Source organism: Centruroides sculpturatus, unplaced genomic scaffold (assembly GCF_000671375.1).
Source record: "Centruroides sculpturatus isolate CEXI.00-Female unplaced genomic scaffold, Cexi_2.0 scaffold307, whole genome shotgun sequence".
In the NCBI taxonomy this organism is placed as follows: Eukaryota; Metazoa; Arthropoda; class Arachnida; order Scorpiones; family Buthidae; genus Centruroides; species Centruroides sculpturatus.
In genome coordinates, this window is record NW_019384520.1 from 575,844 (window position 1) to 603,628 (window position 27,785).

Genomic DNA, 27,785 nt, shown 5'->3' on the forward strand with positions numbered 1-27,785 from the left:
TTAATTCGATTTATGTAACAATCCTACTCTTTAACCTTCCGCGTTAACAATCGAAAGGCACAGAACGACGTCGAGCCTCCTCGGAATGGAATAGAATTCCTTGGATTTCTAAACAACAGTTTCTAAAGTCTCCTCTCTTTTTCCGGTGTTCTACATTTATTGGCAAACAGCGCGCTACGATAGATCTTTCCATCATAAGATGCGGTTACGCAAATGACCATCTGTCAGAAGATTCCGACAGATATGAGAATCTACGGTCGTCGTACGTAAACTACATCGAACGAACCGAAATAAAAAAATAACTCGAGTAAATAGAATCCCTCGTGAGTAACTAGTCTGGAAGTGGAAGAAATAAAATTCTCTCTTCCCGCAACTACAGAATCGAATACAGTAAGCACTCAACTTCCATATTTGATTTCTCCAATTGACTTAATTTAAACTGGAAAGAGAAAACGTAGTTCGTTGTTTATCTTCCGAGAATTGCCAGATTTTTATTCGTTTAGCTGTGGCACCGAGTGTTTTTTTTTTTTTTTTTTTTTTTTTCATTTTTCATAACAGTATCAAATGAATAGTAAACACTTTGGAATAATAAACAAAACAACACTGCTTATAATTGCTATCAGCACTACCTCCAGGTGTGAAAAAAATATTTGCATTTGCAAAAAATATTCTATACATTGTAGGAAAAACTTTTTTGGGTTTTATTTGGGAGAAAATTTGAAACCATTATTGCGAATATCACAAATGAAAGTGACATAAAATTAACATAGTCTGCATTCAATTAATTTCTCAATTTTTACTAAACTTTCAATTGGATGGAGTTTAAAATATTATGTCTATAAAAATAAAATTCTATATTTTATTCAACTTGAAGGAATTCAAGTATAAAATGAATTTTCTTAGATCAGATATGTCAGGTTTTGTTTATAATGTTTAATTCTAATTTAATTAATATTATTATTTTGAATATTAATTTGTTCATTACTAAGTTAACTGATTGTAATGGCATCTTAAGGATTATATATTTACAGGGTATGACAACTCTGCCAATATTTTAGGGATAGATTTTAGGATCACTGCTATTCTTAAAGATTGATATCTTAAAGAATAACATTTAAGATTAATTTTATGATGTAATTTAAGCTTAAAATTCCCTATAAGCATTTTTCAAATTTCAATTTGCTTTTGAGAATTAAGTCTGTCAAAACTTCAAGTATGCATTTGCATGTATGGACGATGTTTTGAACAGTTCTTGTAAATTATTATGTTTAATTTTGTAAAAAAACGAAATGCTATTCAAATTGTAAATCTATGTTGAAAAACTCTTGCTTTCCAATTACTATTTTTTTTACTAAAAGCAGATGAATACTGAAAAATTTAAAAAGTGGATAAGGCCTTGTTTACATTTATTACAGTAGGGTCCACTGTAATAAATGGGCAACAATTACTTACCTCAGTTTAGTGACAGAAGCTAAAAAAAATATAAAATTACTATGAAAAATAGACAACTCTAGTGTTATTATCTTGGCAGGAAATTTGAAAAGTACTTTTTTTTTTTTTGCAGGTCATACTTCAGATTTTGTCATACCTCTATATATTATTGATTTTCAAAAAAAATCAGATTAACTCTCATACTTTTGTTGGGTTTATTTTGGATATCTGAAACTTATAGTATTAAATTTGAATACTACTGTAAGTTTGACTTTATACTTTATTTATTATGGTTAGTGCTAGTTATGGTAATTTATTATACCAATGCTAGTTAAATGATAATTAACTAAAATTCTTAAACTTTAGTATTAATAACAGCATACATGATAGCATGTATGCTGTTATTTTTAAATTTGTGTGTTTTCTTTATAATTTATCACATGTTCTATGGAAGTTTATTCAAGCCAATATACTGTTACTTCTGTGGTGTGTTAAAAGGACGAAAGATAGACTCGAAAAATTTTATAATTTTTTGTAAATAGTCATAATTCAATTTTTAATTTAGTATTAATGATAGAATGTAAGAAATATTAAGCATTCTTTTATATTTTCTGTACAAAAATATTTCAATATGTATAAACTCCAACATATTTAAACTTACAGATAGTTTACATATCAAGTTTCACTTGAGATTCTAAGGTAATAAAAACTTCTGTATGTAGTGCTAGGCTTTCACTGAAAAAGGGAAAGGAAGAAAGATTAATGTGAATAATCCAATGGGAATAGAGAAAAAAAATAAAGAAATTTCAATTTGCTGTAAAAAGGACTGAAAAATCAATGGAAATAACTTGTAAGAGAAAAACAATATGCCAAGTGTTTTAAATCCATAAAGTTAGATTAGCACATCTCACTATATCATTGAACCTATTATAATTAAAATTTTTTGTTGGAAATATGATTGTGCTAAACTTTATTGTTAACAATATTACACTTTATGTAAGAAGTATCTTAAAGAATAACATTTAAGATTAATTTTATGATGTAATTTATAAATTAATTTAATTTACAAATTAGTGTAGCAGCTGTTGGTAAAAAATATTTAGCCTAAATATTTAGTTTTGTTTTGAGATGTTTCCATAGTTACAAAGAAGTTAATAAAAAATAAAATTCTGAAATAATAAAACTTGGACATATATTTATAACTTGGATAACAATATTGTTATATTTAAGAGTATTCTGGAATTCAGAAAGAGGAAATGATGGTTACAAAAGTAATTAGGTAATGACAAATCTTAAATCAAGATGAATGTTGATAAAGAAAAGGTAATAGATTGCTGGAAAAATAATATAAAGGAAAAAATGAATTTCTAGAGAAAATTTTATATTAATAGAAGTAGAATAAAAATGGGTGATTGATAAGGTGTTCCACAAAAGTATAGAACTGCTCAAAAAATTGATCTTTTAAGGTCAGAACATGCACTAATAGAGAGAAATAGATTTTTTAACATGTAATTCAGCACCTAACTTATAAAAACATAATTTTAGAAAACTAATTCATGGTTGACTGAGAAATAGCAAGGAAGTCAATTTACATTCTGCCACATAAGTATGGAACTTCATCTTTCTCGCAAGTTTAAAGTGTGAAAATATTTTTTTCATCATGCCTCATGGTACCCATTTAACAGACTTTGAGAAAGGACAATTTATAGCTTTGAGAAGCACTGATTTAAGTCATCAGGCAGTAGAAAACAGCATCAAGTGTTCTAAAAAAGTCATTCAGCATTATTTGTCAAATCCTGCAAATTATGGATTAATGCGTAGAAGTGGATGTCTTTCAAAGCTTATCCTGCAAGACCACAGATGAATTATTAATGTGCAGCTTCTAATTCTACAGTGTCCATGTGTAAAATTTGGGACAATTTGGGTAATTTAGTACATCACGAAATTGTTTGAAAGGTTTTACATGGCAACAACAACATTGTTTGGTCTCAAATGAGAAGTGCCCTGCTCTTAAGCCTGAGCACAAAGCTGTCCAACTCAATTTTGCTAGGAAAAATATGGCCACTCAATGGAATAAGGTAAGTTTTCTGTTTCATTTAGACCTATCATGCTAGCACAAGAAATAACAACTTTTTTGTCATATAGATAATCTTTTTGGATGGGCCGGATGGTTTAGCATTCTAATGGCGTGATTTACAAAAAAAGCTCAAGTACTTTTTGCAAAGGAACTTCGGTGGTGGGAGTGGGTTTGGGTGCTTTTTCTACATTGAGAAAATTGGATTTGGCATTCATTACCTGTCATTACAGTGGTTACGAAAATACGAAATATGAAAATAAATGAATTGGCCAGTTTGTTCTCCTGATTGCAACCTATAGAAAATGTTTTGGGATCTTGATTGACCAAATTTATAACCAAAATCATCAGTATGCCAACATTGAACACTTAAAACAAGCAATTGTCACTGCTTGGAACTTCCTTGAGGATCATAAAAACACCTTGTTGATACCATGCCAAACTGCATTTTCAATGTTATCAGTAAAGGAGGTGTGCAAATAAATTATTAAATTAAACTATTTTGTAGTATATAATTCTTTTTACATTCATTTACTAGTCAATTCTATACTTTTGTAGAGCACCTTATTTTAAAATTAATATTATGTAGTTGAGATGATGTATTAAATTAGAGATATAAAAATGAAAAATTCCTAGTAGATTCAATTGAGAGATTAGCAACAGAGGTTAAATAAATTTTGAAAAGGAGAACATTTATAGTTAAGAAATGTAGCAACTGTATAGTAAGCCAAAGAATTTCTGCTCTCTCAAGATTCATAAAAAAATAGAAAGTTATCATGACTAAAAGTTGAAGAATTTAACTTGTCTTTTCAATGAAGAAAATAACCTAATGAAATGTGTTATTTTCATTAGATTTTCATTGTTTTTTCTGATTATCTAAAGCCAAATGAACTGCTGAATTATAATATGGCCATGTAATTTATTAAATACTAAATGATTAAATGTAATTTAGAGTTTTCTGGAAGAAAAGAACTGACCTGAAGCAGGACTCAAACCTGTAACACATTGACAGTTATGCTACCTGGATTATCAATTTTCATATTAAGATTGTATTTTGCTAGTTAAATTATTTTCAGAATTGCATCTTTTCAATTCGATTTTTATAGCTGTTGAACAAAATAACTTAAATCTTTATCTTACAATAAATAATAACTATCTTTATTAAAATGACACTGAATATAGTTTAATTGGTTTATAATCATAACCTTGCATACACTAATATCACAAGAGATGGGATTTTATGCTCCATCATTAATTTTAATTCATTTTTGTTTCTTATAAAACTGTTCTATGCTGTTTATATGTAGAAGTCTAATCTGTCTTTTCCTTATTTTTCTGCTTTCATCTTTCTTTTCTATTTTGCTTTCATCTTCATACTTCTGACATCATTAGGTAAGGAAGTGATACTTCTTTTCAGAATGATTACTAACTGACTAATAATTTTTATTATTAACCAGTTAGAAATCTAATTTTGACAATAATCATACAGCCTACATTATGAAGTATTATTTATTGTTTGTATGGGATTTATCTTTTTATTTCTCTTTAATTTAGAAGTATTTTTATCTTTTTGAGTTTTACACAATCCAATTTTAAACAATGCATTTTTATATTGATTGGAAAAAGTTATAAAAAGAATATACTGTATAAAAAATAATCCCTAATTGTTTGGATTTTTGAAAAAGGAATATAAAGAGATGGTTAATGGAATAGTTAAGATAAAGTGTTAGAAAAATAAATAAAAAATAAAAAGTTTTACTTCAGTATATAGAAACAATATTATACATGCTGAGGATGAGGATAGAATAGTAATTATGGGAATTATGTATAAGACGAAGTCATAAGATTCTCTAGAAGTTACAATAATAAGAACTAAAATATCAACCTGGGAAAAGTAGTGCATATTTGATCTTGCTCCTAAATATATAAAGCAGCATGATAATTCAGTACATTGAAGCTATGCTGAAATCTTTAAAAAAAGAAACAGAACTTAAAAAGTTCATCAAAATAGAAAAGTTCTAAATTATGGAATGAAAAATTCTACAACTTATATAAAATTTTTATATGGGAATGGTTGATCAAGTGAAGAAAGAAATATAAAATTTTTTGTAACATTATTAATGTAATGTATTTTCTATTGTGTCATTATTAAAAAGCCTTTATATCATGTAAATTTTGATATACTTCCATTTGTCTTGCATTGGTATTTCTAATACATTGATTAAAATAATTGACAATACACCTATCTAATTCGCAGACGATTTTTAAACTTTTGCTAGGCAAGTAGCAAAAGTTTAAAAATTGTCTGTGAATTAGATAGGTGTATTGTCAATTATTTTCATCTATTAATTAATGATTATTAATATGTATTGTATATGAAATTACTACTATTATTTATCAGTTTCATTAATTTCAAATGATATTTCAATCAGTACTTTTTTCTAAAAAGTTTACTGCTTATATTCATATATGATAACTAAAAATTAAGTTCTGTGTTTTAGGGAAAATGTAACAATAACTAAAAACTGTTTAATTCTACTTGTAAATTATTTTTTCTTTATAAATGTAGCCTACATATTTATATCTTAGCATTTATAACATTTTATAAATTTTTTGTATATCTCTTCCTATACTTTCTTTCCAATTTCTAGTTTGGATTTAATGTTGGTTGCGAAATGGTGCCCTTTTAGTAACCACATTTTTACCTTTTCCTTCCAAAATATTATCATTAGTGTTTTCCATATTTCATTTCTTAACAAAAACATATTGGGGTCAGACAGTTATTAGACAGTAACTGTTTGTTGAAAAGTGGCTAGTAACTATAGTTGTATTTCCACAATATAAAAAGCAAATTGGTGGGGACTCCATTTACTTTTTACATTGGCTCCAGTCAGCCCATGGCATTTGTTATTCCAATAATTTCATATTCCAATAATTGATTATCCAATAATTTAAAAATAGCTGATAAGATTACTAGATTAACTTTCTTTTATCTCATGAAGAATCAACATAAACAACACAGTTCACATAATCTATGATGCAAAACAGTTTATTTAAAAGTTAAACAATATGTAACTAATGTGAGTAATTACAATTGTAACTAATTTTATATAATGTATTATGGCTGAAAAGTAGCTCTGCTTTTAATAAAATATCAGTAGCATAATGAAAATATAACAAAACAATTAAAGAGAAATAACTAAATTCAAATGCTGTAAATAAATTATTTTAAAATAAAATAGGCAAAATTCATTACTCAATATCATATTTTCATCATTTTTTTTAAATTTATGAAATAGATTTATGGCTAAAGTACCTATATTTTAATCCAGTGAGACTCTTTTAAGACTTTTAACATTTAAGATGATGATCATACTGTTTCTTAGTTATTTATTATTAAATTGAAATAGTAAGTTAGCTAATATGATTTTGTTGATATTCTTGGAGAAATACCGTATTTACTTGCATATAAGACGATCTGACATATAGGATGAGGTGTGACTTTAAAGATCAAAATAAAGAAAATTAGATTTATAAAATTAGAATTGTATTAATATCCAATACACATAAATGCACACATTGTTCTGCAAAAATTACTGGCATTTTAAACTTTAAGGAAAAATCTTGCAAAATTGACAACATAATTTGTTCATGTAAAGCTGGACAATTCTGAACCTTTTTGCTTATTAACAGTCGAATTCACTCTCCGTTGATTACACTTATGAATTTCTCCAAATTCTGATTTCTGAATAACCATCTATTTTCACCTGGGAATAAACTTAACCTTAGCTTCTTGATAACTAGCACTGAGTTCAGCGTTAATTAAGTTCAGTGAACTTAACCGCATATTGGGCTCCCGCTTGATTTTGGAATTCAATTTAAAAGCTTTGCTTTTCCTATTGCTATTCATCTTTACTCTTGACAATACACAAGAACAATTCAAACCTGGATAAAATACTTTTGTTTTTAAATGCCATAGGGTAAGCATCTGGCAAAAATTGCAAATATATGGTTCACAAAAATTATTGCAACAATGCAAAGAATCCTTTGCTTGCACCTATAGGATGATCTAGGTTTTTGAAGCAGTGAAAAATGAATATGCAAATAAATATGGCAGTTTATTTTATTCAAATTAGAAATTTTATGAACTGTGTTTTAAAAAAATATTCAAGATATCTAGTTTGCCTGTTTTGAGTTATATTTATTTTAATTTGATTGAAATATTAATATAACATAATTAACTGTGAAATTACTATTATTCTACTTGTTAATATAAAATTTGATGCTGATTTCATAAATCTTTCTAATGTAAATGAAACGTTTGTTAATTGATTAATAGTTCTAGTAAAGCATATTTAAATATGAAATTTATTACAAAAAGCTTTACTAGCTTTACTTTAAATTAATATTTGTAGGAAGTATACATTAATAGGACAATATAGAATTTATTTAATATTTCCTACATCTTTTACTACTATAAATTTTACATTCCTGTTTTCTTTATTGTTATGACTGCTATAGAACAATTTTAACAATTTATTTTTAATATGTTTAATGTACCTGACTATTAATATTGTGAAAAGCCATAAATCTTCAGTTAATATGAACAACTTTTTTAGAGTAGATTGTTCATTATTGGTATTGCTTCAGTTTTATGATGAAATTCTTAAATGTCTATGATGATAAAAATTATGAAAAATAATCCTAATAATCGGTCATGTATTTTATGAACATTTAAACTATCTGAACTCAAGCATTTGAACTTAAATTTGATTTTAGAACAGCAACAACTGGAGAAGCTCAAATTTTATGAGCAAAAGTGCTTTTATTTTAGTTACATATTATTTATTTTTAAATAAACTGTTTTGTATCCTTATTTGAACTGTGTTTTTTGTGTTGATTCTTTGAGAGATAAAAGAAAGCTATTAATCTAGTAATCTTATCAGCTATTTTTAAATTATTGGATAAACAGTTAGCTCAGTATAATTTTATAGAAATACTAAAAATTTTTTTGATAAAATATTACATTTAATATATGTGATATTTTATTTCTATTTTAAAAATTTCTGCTGAGCATGATAAAAAATTTTTTAAATTTGTTGATATTTCAATGAATTAAATGAAAAAGAATTTTATTTTGTGAATAATATGTAAGTATCCAGCATTCAATATTGCATAAAATGAATGCAGGAAAGTCAATATACTACCTTTTGCAATATGCAATTCTTATTTTGGAATTCTGCAGTTTGCAAATATGGTTTATTTGAAGGAATTTGGAAAAAACAACACACAAATTTTTATACATTCTTGAATTCATGATGCACATGTGCATTTGTAATAGTAGAATGAATATATAAGTTAGACCTTGAACTTTCGGCTTTCAAATGATATTAAATATGCAGTTACTTTTTTCAGAAACATTAGAATGACTGGAGATAAACAGAAAGAGAGTCAGTAAAAAGTAGAGTTTTTATGCATGTTTTATCCAGATATGAAAAAATCAAACATCATTAAACACTTTGTGACTGCTGGTTTCAAGGAAAGGTGGGTTTACAAGATGTTGGATAGATTAAAAATAAGGTTGTGATAGTGGCAGAAAGTCAGATTTAGATCATCCAAAGATACAATTGGACAACAAAGAGAAGTGCAGCCTGAAGCATTCCTCAATACCAAAATTAGTTTCATTTTCAACTTGTTTGTTAAAATATATAAAGTATCAGACAAAACTATGAAAAGGATAGAGGTTGACAAGGGATATGTAGTGAAAAGGCCAGAAACTGACCAGGTCAAGAACAGAGGCAACAACAGTAACTATTCACTCTCTTCAAAGGCATCAGAGATATTCCTTTTTATTATTCTTAGTAATACTCATTATTCATAAATATATAGTTTCATCGTAAAACTTATTTTGTAAGGAGAGAAATGCATGATGCCAAGAAAAGATTACACTGCAGGCAAAATTTGAACAAGAGTTCCTAGCTCAGCTTTAGTTGGACCAAAAAGACCATCAGAATCATTTTTTATGAGGTTGAAAAGAGCCATAAAGTAGGACACTTATACAACTAAAAGCATTGAGAGAAGGATTGGTTTCTTATTTCCAAAAGCACTACCCAAACAATGAAGGATATGTTTTTTTTTTTTTTTTGCTTGATCTAGTCACTGCTTACTATGCCTGCAGACTCAAACAAAGCTCATTGGGTTGAGCATCAGTTTTGTGCCTAAAGAAAACAACCATCCAAATGTATCCAAACTCCAATCAATTGAAAATTTCAGGCTTATTATGAAGGGCTGGTCTATACTAATGGATAGCATGCAAAATCAAGCTAGAGATTGATTAACAAGATGAATAAATAGTTGACAAAAGTTTCAATCTGTTACTGTTCAAATCTTGTGTCAGAAGTTCATTGTAGGATTCATTGAAATGCTAAACAAGAGGGTTGTCAGTATCACTCAGTCTTATAAATTTGAATTAGCACTTCTAAACCTTAAAAGTCCAGTAGTAAACATTTAATATCAAACAAACGTTTTCGACTGTACTTTCGGTCTTCTTCAGATTTAAAAACCAGTGAGATTCGAACAAGTGAAAGCGCAGAACAACGATTATGAAATTATTTTCAAAAATGGAACAGCACAAACGGATTTTAAAAGAATAAACAGTTATGCATGTGCATTCCCATGGCGATGGAACGGTATATGTAATACATACAATTATATAAAAACATATAAATACACCCAAAGGGGATGTGGTTCCTAACTGCTGGAGTGTGCAGAGTTGAAACGCATTCAGAACATAGCAGTACAGCACGGATATAGCAACAACCTTATACATGACCTTGCCCGCACATACTCCACATGAATAGCCGCACGCGACACTTCCAATACACAAGTAGCAATCCATGAAACACACAACATAAATAGCACACAGTCTCGTGCAGTGGTTGAGTACAACCACCACCTCAACTCCGTTTACAGAGAGATTGCTGCCAATATTAATACTAAGATTGCATACAAGAGGCCCAGCACTGTATATGGGCTACTCCGCAGTGGCAAAGACAAGATCAATAAAAAGCAAGCACTGGGTGTTTACATGGTTCCTCTATGGAACAACAGGTTTCAAAGGGAATTAGTTTATATTGGGTCCACAAAACACTCTTTAAATAAAAGATTGCAGGAACACAAATACGATATTGTTAATAAAAGGCACACCACTGCCCTATGAACATATGCCACTGAACCCGGTATAAGTGCTGACCTACATGAGGCCAAACTGATCAAACTTTCTCACTGTGTGGAACACCTATGAAACCTGGAGGCACTTGAAATTTACAAAGCCAGATTACGCACCAATTGCATTAACTCTAATGATGTGGTCAATGTGTCGCATGCTTGGAAGTACTGCTATGAAGGAACAGGCAATGCCCACTCCAGCAGTTAGGAACCAATCGCCATTGGGTGTATTCATGTTTTTATATAATTGTATGTATTACTTATACTGTTCCATCGCCATGGGAATGCACATGCATAACTGTTTATTCTTTTAAAATCCGTTTGTGCTGTTCCATTTTTGAAAATAGTTTCATAATCGTTGTTCTACGCTTTCACTTGTTCGAATCTCACTGGTTTTTAAACCTGAAGAAGACCGAAAGTACGGTCGAAAACGTTTGTTTGCTATTAAATGTTTACTACTGGACTTTTAAGTTTTACGAGTGTTAATTTATATGCTTTCCAATATTCACGTAAGAAGATTTTAAATTTAACTTATAAATTTGTTGCCAACATAGTATACTTTTCACACGAGTAACCTTATTTTGCATTTTGAATAAATTACACTTCATAATAAATGTGTATTTTTTTTCTGAATATTATATAAAAAATTGGTGCTGTATAAAAAAGTTAAATATCGTTTTATTATTTCAGTTTTTTTACATTGACCTTTGTAAATTCAGGTTTTCACTACATGAAATATTAAAAATTATTTTTATTATATTCCAATTGAATTAATATGTTTTATGAGAATATTTTATTACTTATAGTAAATGATTTCATTAATTACTGTATAAAGATGCATAAGAAAAATTGTAATCTCCTATATTTTTTATAATAATAATGCCTTTTTAAAAATGTTTTTTTTTTTGCCTTTCAGGTAGTCTTTTTTCTACACTTTTTATTGACTACATGGTAAGTTTTAGAGAATTATATAACATATTTGTTAATTAGTAATTACAGGTAACCCCCGTATAACATGGGCGTTATGTTCCAAAAAATTATCGTATTATACGAAACAAAGAACTAGTACGAAAAGGGGGGTTAGGTTCCAAAAATTAAAAAACATGCTATTATATTTTCATAATTAAAGATAAATATCTTTATTAAAATTTAAGTGATACATATTAATATAAATTAAACAATGTTTTCTTCGTCATCACTAAGCACTATTAACCGAGGACGTTTTCTTTTTGGCAAGATATCCTTATCCTCTGAGCATTTTTCTGCATTATCTTCAGATCCATGCTCTAGTAGCTTTTGCAAAAAATATGTTATTTTAGATTGCTTGCTTTTAGTTAAAAGATCTTTATAAATTTCCTTATATGGTGCTAAGCACTTATGAAGAATAAAACATCTGGCAACAAAATCAGAAATGTCACGATCTGGCAACACTGAAACAAGTTTCGAGAAGGATTGCGTGTATCAACAGAAGGCAGAACAGAAAATTTACATACTTAAGTACTAATAGTTCACGTGAACTATTAGTACTTATGTATGTGAAAATTTATTACATTTCATGTTGTATGAGGGTTTTACCCAATTCTTGAACCGTGTTAGAGTGAATCTGTGCTATAGAAGTGCCATGTTATATAGGGGTTACCTGTATTTAATAATATCATTTTTAAAAATATTGTAATTTGCTTAAAATGTTTATAAAATCTAGAATATGATTAAAAAATATTTATAATTTTGTAAAGTTTATAAGAAAAATTTTAAAAAAATTTTAATTGAATCAAACCTTTGCAGTGTTCTAAGATCTGTTTTAAATTTATCTGGACACCTATCAACAGCAACTTAAAATAAAAGCAACACATTGTCTAGTATACACAAAACAACATTTATTTACTAAGTTTTGATGTAATATAATAAATGATGAAAAAACATGTAATACTGTTGTTTTACAGATATCAAAAACAACAGCAATGTATCAAAATAAACTGTTTCAAATTTATCCAGACAGTTATTACTTTTCCATGATATGAACTAAAATATTATGATACTAGCTTGTTATGCCTAGTTTTGCAGGAAGACAAAAAATTTATCCTCTTATTATATTATATCAAAACTTAGTAAATACTGTATTTACTCGCATATAAGACGAGTTTTTTATTCATTTTTCACTGCTTCAAAAACCTAGGTTGTCCTGTATGTGTGAGCGAAGGATTTTTTTGTGTTTTCCAATCATTTTTGTAAACTGTGTATTTGCATTTTTTACCGGATGCTTACCCTCTGGTGTTTAAAAACAAAGGTTTTTTTGGGTCGTTCCATTCTTGTGTATTGTCAGGAATAAAGATGAATAGCAATACAAATTGAAATTAAAAAATCATACGGGATCCCAATATAAGTTTTAATCCATTCCCATGTGAAAACAGATGATTATTCTGAAATCAGAATTCAGAGAAATTCATAAGTGTAATTGATGGAGAGTGGATTCGACTGTTAAGAATTGATAAAAAAGGTTCCCAATTGTCCAGCTTTACATGAACAAATTATGTTGTCGATTTTACAAGATATTTCCTTAAAGTTTAAAATGCCAGTAATTTTTGTAGGACAATGTATGCATTTACATGCATTTGATATTTTACTTGTGATTAAATGAAATAAAATTAGAATTGTATTAATAAATCTAATTTTCTTTATTTTGATCTTTAAAGTCACACCTCGTCCTATATGTGATATCGTCTTATATGCAAGTAAATACGGTAAATATTATTTTGTGTCTATTGGACTTAGACAATGCTTTGCTGTTGATGGGTGTCCAGATAAATATGAAATAGACCTTAATATCATGGTTTGTGTTATGTGCTATTCTGAATGCTAAAATTAGACACTCATCTAATTAACTTTATTTATGTTGAATATATACTGAATGATCACTACATCAGAAACACCTGCCTAATAATGGGTTGTTTCATCTTTCTGGGTGATTATAGCTTGCAAATCCTAGGCATGGACTTTACCAGATGCTCTTAACTTGATCCATGCCTACTTGAGCAGTTTTGTCAGTTGGTGCACATTTCATGGAGAAGTTGGTGATAAACTCGCCACATTCTAACATAACTTATTTCAAAGATATTTAATTGTGCTGCAGTCTGGTGTGCTTGAAGACCAAGGTAGGGTGTAGACTTTATTGTTGTGTTCCTACAACCATTCCCAAGTGAGCCTTGCCTGGTGGCACAGTGCATTATCACCTTGAAACATGGCATTGTTGTAAGGAAACATAGCCTGGAGAGATGATAACCTAACAGATCCCTATATTGTTCACCATTTAAGGATGTTAGGGTGCCAAGAGAATACTTCCCAGACCATGATACAGCCATCACTAGTTTGTGGAAACCAAACTGTGCAACCAAGGATGATGCTTTGTATTGTTTATGTCAGGTTTGGACTGAGCAATCAGCATGATTTAGCATGAAATGGGACTTGTCACTCTAGACCACCTTCTTCCTCATGTCCAAGTCCAATGACATCTTTTTCTTGCTGATGCAAGGTGTTGTTTGTAATGAAGCATGGTCAACAGAAGCACTTGTGTAGGTCAATGGCTATTGAATCCCAGTCAACACAAGATACATTGCACAGTCATTGTTAAAACATGTCTGCCTTGTCCACTGTTGTACTGGTGTGTAAACTGTTCCACTGTGGCATGTCCTTGTTCAGATAGCAGTCTTGAATGCAACACTCAGCCCTAGGATCAGTCACATATTGCTGGCAACTGTGCAATCTTGTAGATGTTTGTGTATGATCCATCTACTGTGGTACAAGAACAACCAATGAGTGCAGCAGTTTCACAAATACTGGCACTTTGCCTCCAGACCCCAACAATCTGACTATGCTGAAAGTCACTCAAGTCACCCTGTTTATGCCTAACTGCAACTATTACCTTCTATTATGTAAATGACAGATGAACACATTATAACTGCAGTGAACAGGATGAAGCAATTACAGAACATTCTTTTACTTTTACTGAGATTATACTGGCTTGATGTTCTTAATGCAATGATTGTTCAGTGTATAATGTATGTGAATATAAAAACTATAATATGGAATGAATTTTATTAAGTTTATATATGTATTTCATTTACATGTCTATTTTATTTAATTTAGGGCATTGCAGATAGATTGGTTACCTCCTTCTTATGGATATTATAATCTTGTCTTTCTCCTATTAATAATCTGGTCTATTCATTATAGAGATTCTGAGGAACCTGTTTTCATGGTAAAAATTTTCACATTTTTTTCATAAAATATTGATAATAGTGGTAATTATGAATATTTTTTTTATTATAAAAGGCTCTTGTAGTTGATGTTGCTGCTATTATTTTGGATATGATATCAATTTCCATCTATTTTAATCATGGTAAGTTTATTTTACATCATGATGATAATTTTAGTTTTTAAATTATTTTTCAAAGAAAATAAAAAGTTAATCTGTTAATATTAATATGGAAAACTTCAAATTTTTGATGTTTTTCAATATTAATTGGATTTAATATAGTTAAACAAATTTCTTATTTGATACGAGGGCTGTTTCTTTCTCAACCTCCAATGGTCCATAAAACAAAGACAAATGTAAATAACAAAATGAATTTATTACCAAAAGTTAGGTACAAACATGGTTACTTTTCAACATAATCACCGTGAAGACTGAGGCATTTGTCTATGTTGAAAAGTAAGCATGTTTGTACCTAGCTTTTAGTAATAAATTCATTTTGTTATTTACATTTGTCTCTGTTTTATGGACTATTGGAGGTTGAAAAAGAAACAGCCCTTGTATATTAAACCAAGTAGACAGATTGTGTAGTTACTTCAAGGCTAAATCTAATTAAATTACTATGAAATTTTGTAATAAAAATAAGTGATTTGTCATCTCATAAATCTTTGATAGTTGGCATTATTTCTTATGATGCTAACCATCTTTAATATAAATAATAATGTTTTATTTAACAAGTATAATTCAAACTACGATGTGCATCTAAATAAAATATTCTTTAAGAATATATGAAATATTTTTCATATAGATGATTTTTTTTCAGGTTGACATTAATACAAATTATTTTATAAAATATTTTATGTCAGTGTGCTTGAAGACCAAGGTAGGGTGTAGACTTTATTGTTGTGTTCCTACAACCATTCCCAAGTGAGCCTTGCCTGGTGGCACAATGCATTATCACCTTGAAACATGGCATTGTTGTAAGGAAACATAGCCTGGAGAGATGATAACCTAACAGATCCCTATATTGTTCACCATTTAAGGATGTTAGGGTGCCAAGAGAATACTTCCCAGACCATGATACAGCCATCACTAGTTTGTGGAAACCNAATGAATATTTTTGTAATTATTATGATCATGATATTGAAATTAAGATTACATTTTATGTCAATATTATTTTGAAAACATATTTCAAGAGAAATATGTTTTCAAGACAAGGTTTATTTACATATTAATGTTACCAACTTTTAATATCTAAATAAACCTTGATTTGTACATATCTAGCATCATTTACAATTTTATAAACTGATAAAATAAAGTAAAAACATAGTATGGAAGTCACACCAACACACTTACTTGAAAGAAAAAAGAATAAATCAACAGAAAATGGTGTTAAAGGGCTTTTTAATATCTTTGCTAGCACTTTCGATATTCATATAAATATTGTCATCAGACAACTGAAATAGAATGCTTTTTCAAAACTTGAAAAAGACAACTTGAGGTAGAGATTTGGAACAATATAAATTGAATAGAATACAAAATTTTAACGTAAAATTTTTTGAAAACATTTTTAAAATCACACAGTATCTACAAGCATGCACATAGAGATGTGGAGCCAATCACATAGAAAGACGTAGGGAAGTGGAGACAAGCAGTCAGTTATTATTATTTATATGTTTTACAAATTAACCCAAATATCAGGCATATCAAGGGTGGGGGAGTTGCATGGAGCGAACAATATGGTGAGGAGAGACTCCCAAATGAACACAAGGCTCCTTTCACCACAGCTCCTAAGTAGTACAAAAACATCCTAAGGTGGGTTGTAGTTATGTTGTACAGTACAACCATCTTGGACAATTCAGTGTCACATCTCACGGCTATGGAGTGCTGGTGCTCAGCTAATTGAGAGGACAGCATTCTGGTGATAGCCTCTATGTAGCAGGGGTGTATATCCCAGTTGTTGTGTTTTTAATGGAACTGAATATACTCCTGACTTTTCCAAGTGCAAAAGTGCATCCCTATCATTGCAGAAAAGCCTCTGTAAAGTTGGGCATGGTGAGATAGGTAAATTCAAGGAATATGGGCTGACAGGTGACCACAATACGGTAAAGAGGGCTGGACTATCCTTCCCTTGGGTTCCACAAACTGGGGTGGGGAAGAGCCACCTTTTGATCCTGTTTAGGATGTGGTTGTATTTGGCAACCACATCCAATTGGCACATCCAATAATGCTGAATGGATGGAATCAAGCTCAATATTGGTAATAGCTTGAATAGAGGTTATTAGGAATGCCCTTCTAATGAGGGGAGCTATGGTCTCATTGACATATTGTGGAGGTGGTGGCAGGGAATACTGCTGATTATGTGGCAAATGGAGAAAACCAACCCCTCCTGTGACCTGGAGATGTCTAGATCTAGAAACAAGATTTTTCCTGGATTTTTTTCTCCCAGGTAAAATTGATGGAGGAGTAAGCACTAGTGAGACAATGTTCTAATGCTAGAAACATGTCCTCTGTATCCTGCCATGTAAACAGGATGTCATCCACATACCTCAGATATAATAGTGGGTAAGATATAGAGAGCAGGAAGTCAAAAACCCTGTTGTCAACATGCCTCATAATTAATTCTGCTAAGACAGGAGACAATGACAAACCCATTGGGACATCCTGTTTTTTGAGGTGTGTTTGCCCATTAAAACGGAAGTAATTATTGTCTGTGATAAAGAGCAAAGCCTCACGGATCTCCAGAATTTGTGCAGTAAAACATTCTTTGATAAGTAATGAGTTAGCATGCATGACTGCATTGAAGTGAGGCACAGAAGGATATAATTAGAGGATTTGATCCCGGGATCTCGAAAATCGGGATCCCGGGATCCCGACTACTTTTCAGTCCCAAAATTTTCGGGATTAAGTTTTCCTAATCCCGAGATTTTCGGGATTGACATCATTTTAAAAAAGTTGCAAAATAGACTGCATGAAGCGAAACGTTCAGTGCCAGTGCTTTTACAGAATTGCTTGCCTATCATTTTAATATAAAATATGAGAAATTTTATTCCAAGCAAGCAGCAGAAATTAACCTAGCGGGCTTGCGATGCTTGCTTGGAATAAAACTTCTTGTATTTTGAACTAAAATGATAGGCAAGCAGTTCTCACTGGGTTACTTGGTAATATACTTCATTTTTGTATTTTTGAATTTTCGCGGGCGCCAATCGATTTTCTGGCGCAGTCGAGAGCACTACTCAGTGCGTTTTACCTGTCAATGTGTCAGCCATCTTGTTTTGCCAGTGTGGTTAATATAGACCCGACGCCTCTCGCTTAGGGGGGTCGACCTTAGGTGAAAAGGTTACGACCCCCGCCTTGCCCGTGATCTGTCAGGATGATGCGAGAAAGTCTTTTTACGTTTGGGAGTAGTGGTTTGCTGGATGCTGAGAGACTCACACAGAGACCGAATTTACAAAATTAACGTGTTTATTTTTAGAAAGGCATGCTTACAATGATCGAAACAATCGGGATTGTAGCCTTTACTCCTACAATCCCGATCTGTGTCGACCGGACTGTTTTCTTCCAACCTCCCCGTGTCCTCGAAGCTATAACTAGAACGGGCTTATAAGTATTTACTAACGATTCCTCCAACTTCCATCAAACCTAAACGCGTTTTCTCAGCAGCTGCATATATGTGCAACAAATTGAGAAGCAGACTTGGTGATGAGACACAGGATGCGTTGTTATTTCTCAGATCATATTTTCGCAATTCAAATTAGAATGTTCCTATTAGATTAGTTTTCTTTATATTTAAGAAAAATGTGACTGATTAATATTATTTTTAAATACTTTTTGCTAAGAAACTTATCTTACTACCTACTTACTAGGTTGCTATATGAAAGTAGTCTATTTAGTCGATGTTAAGAGAGATTTTTGTTAATTTTCAACGTTTATTTGCATAGTTTGTTACATAAAGGTTTTTTCAATTTATGTGAGTTTAAAGAGATCTCAGTGATGCTTAAAAAAGAATAAATTTAACATGAAGACTGAGTGATTTTAAGTCTGGTTAGTCTGACTCTGAGTCTGATTAGTTAGAGTGATTAAATTAGCTAGGTGTATACTGTAAAATATGTTGATTTTTGTCTAAATTATGATTTGTTGATTTCTGTAAGATTTTCTTATTTTTTATTAACCCTCAATACCGAAATAATCCCGGGATCCCGGGATTGACTAAGTATAATCCCGAAATCCCGGGATTAGAAATAAGGACCGGGATCGAATTCCCTAGATATAATGCAATGACATTCATTTTATATAGGTTGTAAGCACTTATGGGTAAAGCATGAACCTTTTATCCTTGTCTGAGACTAAGAGCCTTGTATTGGCAGCAGACAAGTAATGATTCATAGTTCAGCCGCTCGTTTGATTTTTGACACTGAAGGAAAGTTGCTTTTCAGTGGCCAGTGTAGAGATAACTGAGAGTTCCATTTGTGAGTACTTGGACCCTGCTTGACAATTCCTGGGTGCTGCCAGGGATGCTGGAACTAATTCCAAGGTACCTGAGCCATGAGGAGGAGGGATTAACTTAAATTCTCGCTGTAACATCCGGCAAATTTTGGAAGGAATAGGCTCCCCTATGTAGTTGTAGAAGGGAACGGGCAACACTCATTGCATTGTTTAAGTGTAGATTGAAGGAACCACTGGAATTTTTTATACAGTTTTGCTTTTATTGCTCTTGTGAAGCCCGAGGCAACACTGAAATTTTCCAAGCTGATCATGGAGAGATGCCGAGTCACAGAATTTGGAGAAGCATAGATGGGCCACATAAAACTTAAGCTCAACCTCTGCTAGACACTTGTGTTTGTTTCTGATTAGTATTGTGAGAAAGGATTTTTCTACACTAGGTAGCACAACATAAACACAAAGGAAATGCTTTGTAGTTAAGGGTAATACAGTTAGGTATCACATTATGTCTTCTGCACTTCAACAGAAAAAGAGCTGAGCATATAATTTATGCTATAGTTTTTCCAGCTTCAACATGTAATAGAACATATTAAAATTAATTATTTAAAACAATGAAGTCAGATTATTTTATCAAATTATTACATAATTGTATTCTTTATTAAAAAAAAAAATGTAAAAAGAAAAGTTAAAGAACATTTTGCCATAATTATGCAAAACATGGTTAATTTACTGGTGTAGTGACAGCTGCATGCTGGGAAACTTTTGTTGGATGTGTAGATGAAAATCAGTAATAGGATATTGTTGGAGTCTTAAACTATAGCCCTACTGTTTGGCGAAATGCATTTAGGGAATTTATCGAAGTAATAAAGTGTTTTCTCTGCACTTAGGTTTGTGTTTACCTTTTTTATTTTTAACTTTTATTTCATTATTTACATAATGTTTTAGAATTTTAAAATTATCTCCCCTTCATAAATCAGAACAGAAAGAAAAATTGATTTTTTTGTGTATTTCTCTACAATACAATTACATAAGATATTGATAGAATAGAACATCCATTTTTCGGTATTTATCTCATAAAATAAAGTAAAAATGTACTATGGAAGTCATGCCAACACACTTACTTGAGAGAAAAAAAGAATAAGTCAACAGAAAATGGCATTAGAGGGCTTTTTAATACCTTTGCTAGTGTTTTTGATATTCATATAAATATCATCATCAGGCATTGAAATAGAATATTTTTTCAGAACAAAACTTTTGAAGTGCAGATTTGAAATGACATAAATTGAATAGAATACAAAGTTTGAATATAAAATTTTTTAAAAATGTTTTTAAAATCATGTAGTATCTATGCACATTCACATAGATACTACTGATTTATAAACTGATATTTAATTTTAGCACTTTATATTGATTACTCTAACAGATCTATAATAGCAGAATATATCCTAGGTTACAGGTTACAGTGATCCCTCCTTTTTCTGTCCCTAACTTTTTTCTCCAGCACACTTCCAATGTTTTGATTATTAAGTTTTTCCATTTAGCTGACCACCTGCCCTTATTCTAACACATCTGAGATACAAGTATGAGAAATAATGCTTAATATTACATCCATGTACTCAATTCTATTTATGCTACAAATTGTATTTTTCAATTGCTTACTGAGTAGTTCTCAGACTGTGTTCTTATTATTTTGTTCATATTTCATTTATAAAGATCAAGTCTGTATATTGTGACTTTTATGTACTGTATGTTTGAGCTAATTTTTGGGTTGCAATTTGAAAAAATGGTAGACCTATAAATTCCCACTGTCATCCATCTGTCTGTCTTTCCTTAATCTTGAGAATGGAGTTAGATATATGAAATTCAAGACCAGATATGGAAGAAGGTTATGATTAACTGTATATGAACTTCCAATGCAAATTGGAAATCATGTTATTTTAATTCAAAACATTTTACCTGAAAGCAGTTAATAGATAACCAGTGTGACTCTGTCAGTAAAGGAAAAGTATCATGTACAGGGACAAAAGACTACTAATTTGAGATGGAGTGCATATATTTTAAATTAAATAAATTAAAAATTGCAGCCTGGTATTGTGACAATATCACAATAAATAATTGCTCATTGTGTTTAAATTTTAATTTATAATACTGCTTTTTATACAGTTAAATACTATCAATACATCTTGTTTAACTGAATTCAAGTCATTATTGGCATAAGTATATGTGGTTGTTACACAGAAATTAGCCGATTTAATATGTTATACGTCTTTCTTTGAATTTGAAGGAAGGATATTCTTACAAGGCAGAGGAGTACCAAAGAGTAGTCCAATGTCTGCTGTCGTATGCAAATTGGTATTACATCAGCTTGAGAACATCGTCCTACCCATATTTTAAGATGACATTATTTTATACTCCAGATACGTGGATGACATTTTCATTCTGTGGAAAAATGAGCATAACATGCAACATTTCCTAAATGCAATCAATGATAACCCTTATGGATTGATGTTACATTTGGACCAGGGGAGCACTAATAACGTTAATTTCCTCAATCTTACCATCACCTGCAAGAAAGGAAAAGTCTGGATGGACATTTACCGGAAACCCTGTTTACAACCTATTATTATCCCGAGTCAATCGGTTGATCCCAGACATATTAAATATGCATCATTCTGGGCTTGGATTAAATGTGCCTACACTCGTTGCATGAGCATTTATGATACCTACAAAGAGTTAGATTACATTCTTAAGATAGCAGTACGCAAGGATACTGGAGAAGCGAGATAGAGAAGCTTATCACATCTTTCCAGAATCAATGTCAGCATTCTCCCAAAGTGAACCATAGAAGAAGAATAGTGCAAATTATTTTCCATTCTTAAACAAAATGCATAGGATCTTGCTAATACTAATAATCTTCAAATTGTTTATCAAATCGTTTATGGATTGTTAAGAAATGATAAGTAGAAAAAGAACCAGAGTTCTTTGACGGGAATTTATTCCATACCTTTAAAAGACCAACGCTTTGATTCCGACCTGGTTTATGTAGAGGCAACTATGCAGCAGTTACAACAAAGGATCAAAGAGCACAGATACTCCATTAATAAGAGCCTGGATAGTACTGTTCTAGCATCATTTGCCAAACAGCAAGAGGTTAACATCTTTTGGGATTAAGCATCCATTATCAGAACTGTGACCAACATGCAGTGAGGCATCTTGAGAGACTGGAGATGTACAAGGCACATATGAGAACAGGCTGCATTAATCATAGAGATGCAGACACATTGTCCACTGCATGGAAATCTTTTTACAATGATATGTGTTAATACCTGGAGTTCATCCTGTCTTTTCCTTGTTGTGGCCTTATTTTTATGTTATCTTTATTTTTATTTTTACCTTATTATTTATAAGTAATCCTCATGCGCAATTCCTGTTTTGATTTTTCATATTTATTCCATACGTTCTATTTTAATGTTCTTTTTTTAATGTTTGATTAACTGATGAAGACCATTAAAAATGTTTTTAAGTTATTAAATATTTATTGCTGGATAGATAAAGGTGGGATTTATTTGAGTTATTCACGTTCCAGTAGACTTTTATTTTAGCATATAGTTCATCCATGCTGTCTGTACACACACTAGTCAATACACTATTTGTAAGTCTCTTTTGACTAAATTTATATGTGACGATCTATATGCCACTCTTTTTAATGCATCTAGTCTACCTTGCTCCCCTCAACATGGACTGCATTCAGTTAATCTTTATTCAAAATGACAAATTGAATAACACTTAAAAAATACTTTTAATGGATTTTTCAACAAATGTGACTTTGATTAAATAGTTTTATTTAATTAAAAGTATTGTCTCAGATTGATCTAATTATTTCAAATGTTATTATTTTACAAGTATTCAAATTCTTGTTAAATTAATTCAATTCAATTAAAAGTATTTGAAGCAGATTTTATCTAGCAGCTATTTAAATAAAACTAATCTGAATGAACCAAAAGTCAGATGAAACAATTTAAATAGTTCTGTTTTTAATTGTCAGTTCAGCAAAATACTTTTAATGGTTATTTAAATAAAACAACTGCTAATTGAACAACACTGATTTTCAAACAGAAAAAGTATGCCTAGGCCTTGAGTGGCAGATGGCAGTTTTTGATGGGTAGTAAAAATGGGCACAAAATTGGCAGGTATAGTATAAGAATTTCACAAAAGTAAATAATTCCAAATACTGCAATGTTTATAATTATTAAGATTGTCCATAAAAATATTAAGGATAGTAATTTAATAATCTACCATATTTACTCACATATAAGATGAGCTTGCATATAGGACGAGGTGTGACTTTAAAGATCAAAATAAAGAAAATTAAATTTATTAATACAATTTTAATTTTATTTCATTTAATCACAAATAAAATATCAAATGCAAGTAAATGCACACATTAAAATGCTAGTAATTTTTGTAGAACAAAATTTAAGGGAAATTCCTGTAAAATCAACAACATAATTTGTTCATGTAAAGTTGGACAATCGGGAACCTTTTTTGCCAATTCTTAATAGTCAAATCCACTCTCCGTTGATTACACTTATGAGTTTCTCCAAATTATGATTTGCCAATAATCATCTGTTCTCATGTGGAAATGGATTAAAACTTATATCGGGCTCTCATGTGATTTTGGAATTTCAATTTGAAATTCAATCCAAAAGCTTTACTTTTCCTGTTGCTATTCATCTTTACTCCTCACAATACACAAGAATGATTGAAACGACCCAGATAAAATATCTTTGTTTTTAAACATCAGCAGGTGAGCATCTGGTAAAAAATGCAAATAACACTGTTCACAAAAATTATTGCAAAAACGCAAAGAATCCTTCGCTCATGCATATAGGACAACCTAGGTTTTTGAAGCAGTGAAAAATGAATAAAAACCTCATCTTATATGTGAGTAAATACAATAATTATATTCAGCTTTGACTACTTATAATGTAAACATATGTCAATATGCATTATTTAATTTTTAATTAAAACAAAATGTATTATGCACATTAATGGTACCATTTAGTAAAATGTGTTCTTTTCATATTTAAAAAAGTGTACTAAATTTAGTGCTTTCACATAATACAGTGAAATGTCGATATAATGGATGCCAGTTTAATGAAATTTTCAGTATAATGAACAAGACATATTTGTTATACCGAAAATTTCATAAATTCTATGAATATATTGATAGATGTTATATGAAACAGTAATAATTCTGTAGAAAGTTATTTTAAAGAAATATTGTTATTTTTTCTTATTGATCTTAATATTTTAATATTTACTATATAATGGAATTTTTTTTATTTTTACAGCTAACTCTCATACCATGAGATTTGCTATTGTGTATCCTTTTCATAAATTTTAATATTAAAAACTAGCCATTATTTTTTTCTAGAAATAAATCAAAATATGTCAGTAAGTTAATCTCTATATATAATAATGTAAATGCTGAAATCATCAGTTTTTGTTAAGTTTGCTTTTAATCAATATTTTTATATTTAAAAATATATACCATTGCCATTAATTTTAATTAAAAATAAGATTGACTTGATAGCATATATGACATTATAAATACAGGGTTATTACAAATGAATCAGATATTAAAGTCCTGTAATTTCCCAAAGTATTGAGCTGGGTCAACCATGTTAGACATGAAATGAAAGAAAAACTCTCCAAATCTGAAACATATGTGTGAAGATTTCCTTGCAACATGCTAGGTGGCAGCATAACATTCATTATCAAAATAGTGGCTAAGCAGCAGAAGGCATTGATTTTGTATTTCAGTAAGATAGACCCTACTTCATTTACACAGAGATATGATGATACCTGAATGCAGAACTTCTATATCTCTGAATTGGGCATTGCAGTAATGATGACAGTGCTATATAGATGCCTCCCAGATCTCCGGACCTCACATCTTGTGATTTTCTTCTCTTGGGGTATGTAAAGGACAGTGTTTATGTACTGCCATTACTGACATCTTTGGCTCCCAGACTTCATTACCATTCCAGTTATGATTATCCAGGGAAACAAGCTACAATGCATGGGGCAAACTGGACTACTGCTTTGGCATGTGATATGTTACCAATGGAATATATACAGAACATCTGTAGTCCTACACTACAAACTAGGACAGTTTCCAGTTATTTTAATATATCACTCATTGTTAAATCAGAATTATTTTCAGAAATATAGTTGCTTGAAATTCAATGAATCATTTGTAATAACACTGTATTATATCTAATTTTATTTACATGTAAAATTTAAGCTCTATACAGACTTACAAAAATCAAAGTGAAAGTAAATGGCAAAAGTTTAGTACAACTGATAAAACTAGATTCTATCTCACTAAATCCTAAGGCGAAAGGAAGGTCTGCTACATTAATAGGAGCCAAAATTACTCTGATGTATCACCCGTTACCATCAATTTTAGCATCTCATCTGCAAGGGTTATGGTTTAGGCCAGAATTTCAGTGAAGGAAGCAACGAAGTCTATTTTCATAGATCCTGTGGCAAAAGTATCATCAAAATACTACACTGAGAAGACTTTTCGTCCTTTCTTCTGAAAGGACTCTGTGTTTTCACATATAGTAAAGGCTACGATTGCATTCTATAGATAAGCAAAATTGCATTTATCAAATCCTCACAATGGTTGCCAAACAGTCCTGATGCTGCTTGCTGCAATTATTTCTTTTGGAGCTACCTGAAACAGTTAAGAATCAAAATGTGCACACATTAAATGGATTAAAACGTGCCATTTGGGAAGAAATTACAAAAATCCCCCAAGAGATGATAGATCGGGCACTAAAAGCTTGGATATGTTGAGTGAGAAGTATAAACAGGAAATTCTTGTTAATTTGAACTTGGATAGTTTGAAATCCTGTTAATTCATAACCATACATTGGTTTCAGCCATGGATATAGAGATTTACATGTTAAGGAATTAGGTTAGTTTGAAATATGGCTACTTCATAATTTGAAGTGAAAATTCTGTCTGAACTGTGATAAGAGTATGTTAACTTGTTTGTTTAGATCAAAGTGCCTCCATGCTATAAAAAATAGATCAAGAATAACTCTAATTTGATCAATATGGCTTTGCTTTTACAGTAACACGTTTTCAGGTGTCACCTTACCCATGGACTACCCTTTTTTTCTCTTATCTCATAAAATATGGTTGGTTTTCAGGATTGTAAGATTGGGCTAGAAGTAGCAGATTGAGATATTTATAGGGTTCTAGGCTAGTATGTTTGGGCAAATTACTACTTTTTGGGCCACTTTAAAAATAATTTGGGCTACATTTTGAGAAAATCTGTCTGGCAGCTTGAAAGGTTCTCACTGGACACATACTGTTTACCTTTGCATTTATATTACTATTATTAATTAACAAAAATAGCATTTTTTGTACATATGCATATTTCATTGCTTAATAAATTATGTCAGTTATATGGCATGGCGTAAAGAGTGGCTAATCCGTTACTTGCGGATAGGGGACATCATGACTGTTCAGAAAATTAAACATTGTGTTTAGTAAAAGTGTCATAGTTTGAGTTATTTGACATTTTATATTTTTTTGGAAAATGGACTCCCTTGTTCACATTTTTTCAATGTCATGGTCACAAATCAAGGATTTTTCCCAGTGTGTTTTTGAATACTAGTCTTGGATACATGTTCTATCAAACATAAACTGCCATTTTAGTGTCATTGAATTATTTTTGTTCTAAAAGAAACCAAGTCTATGACACTAAAATGGCAGTTTATGTTTGATAGAACATGTATCCAAGACTAGTATTCAAAAACAGACTGGGAAAAATCCTTGATTTGTGACCATGACATTGAAAAATGTGAACAAGGGAGTCTATTTTCCAAAAAAATATAAAATGTCAAATAACTCAAACTATGACAGTTTTACTAAACACAATGTTTAATTTTCTGAACAGTTATAATGTCCTCTATCTGCAGGTAACGGATTATTCACTCTTTATTCACGCTGTGTATAATCTCAGATAATTCAGAAGTTGTGAATATTTTGCCTATTGAATTTTGAACAAATGAGGATTTCCTGTATTATGCAAAAGGGGAACACATTGAGAAACACAATTACATATAAGATTTATAGCAAAAAAAAAAGTGTTTATGTGGATTTTTTGTAGACCTGTACTTTATTTTAAAACTAATATAATAAATGATAAGTGCCGTCATATCCTGAATTTGCATTCTTCTAAAAAAACAAAAAATATCTTAAATGGAACTACCATAATAGTAGTATTGAATATCTAGTTTTATATTTTTATCAGGATTATATCCTGTTATATTTAGTTAT

General features: G+C 30.5%; 1 protein-coding gene across 1 annotated transcript in view; it reads left to right on the forward strand.

Annotated features, from left to right (window-relative positions):
• Positions 1-27,785, forward strand: part of LOC111622728 (type-1 angiotensin II receptor-associated protein-like) — a 30,454-nt gene that overhangs the window by 1,456 nt on the left and 1,213 nt on the right. The window contains exons 2-5 of the mRNA XM_023365147.1: positions 11,649-11,683; positions 14,876-14,987; positions 15,062-15,128; positions 24,779-24,809. Of these exons, the coding sequence (XP_023220915.1) occupies positions 11,649-11,683; positions 14,876-14,987; positions 15,062-15,128; positions 24,779-24,809 (245 nt within the window). The remainder of the gene's footprint in view (positions 1-11,648; positions 11,684-14,875; positions 14,988-15,061; positions 15,129-24,778; positions 24,810-27,785) is intronic.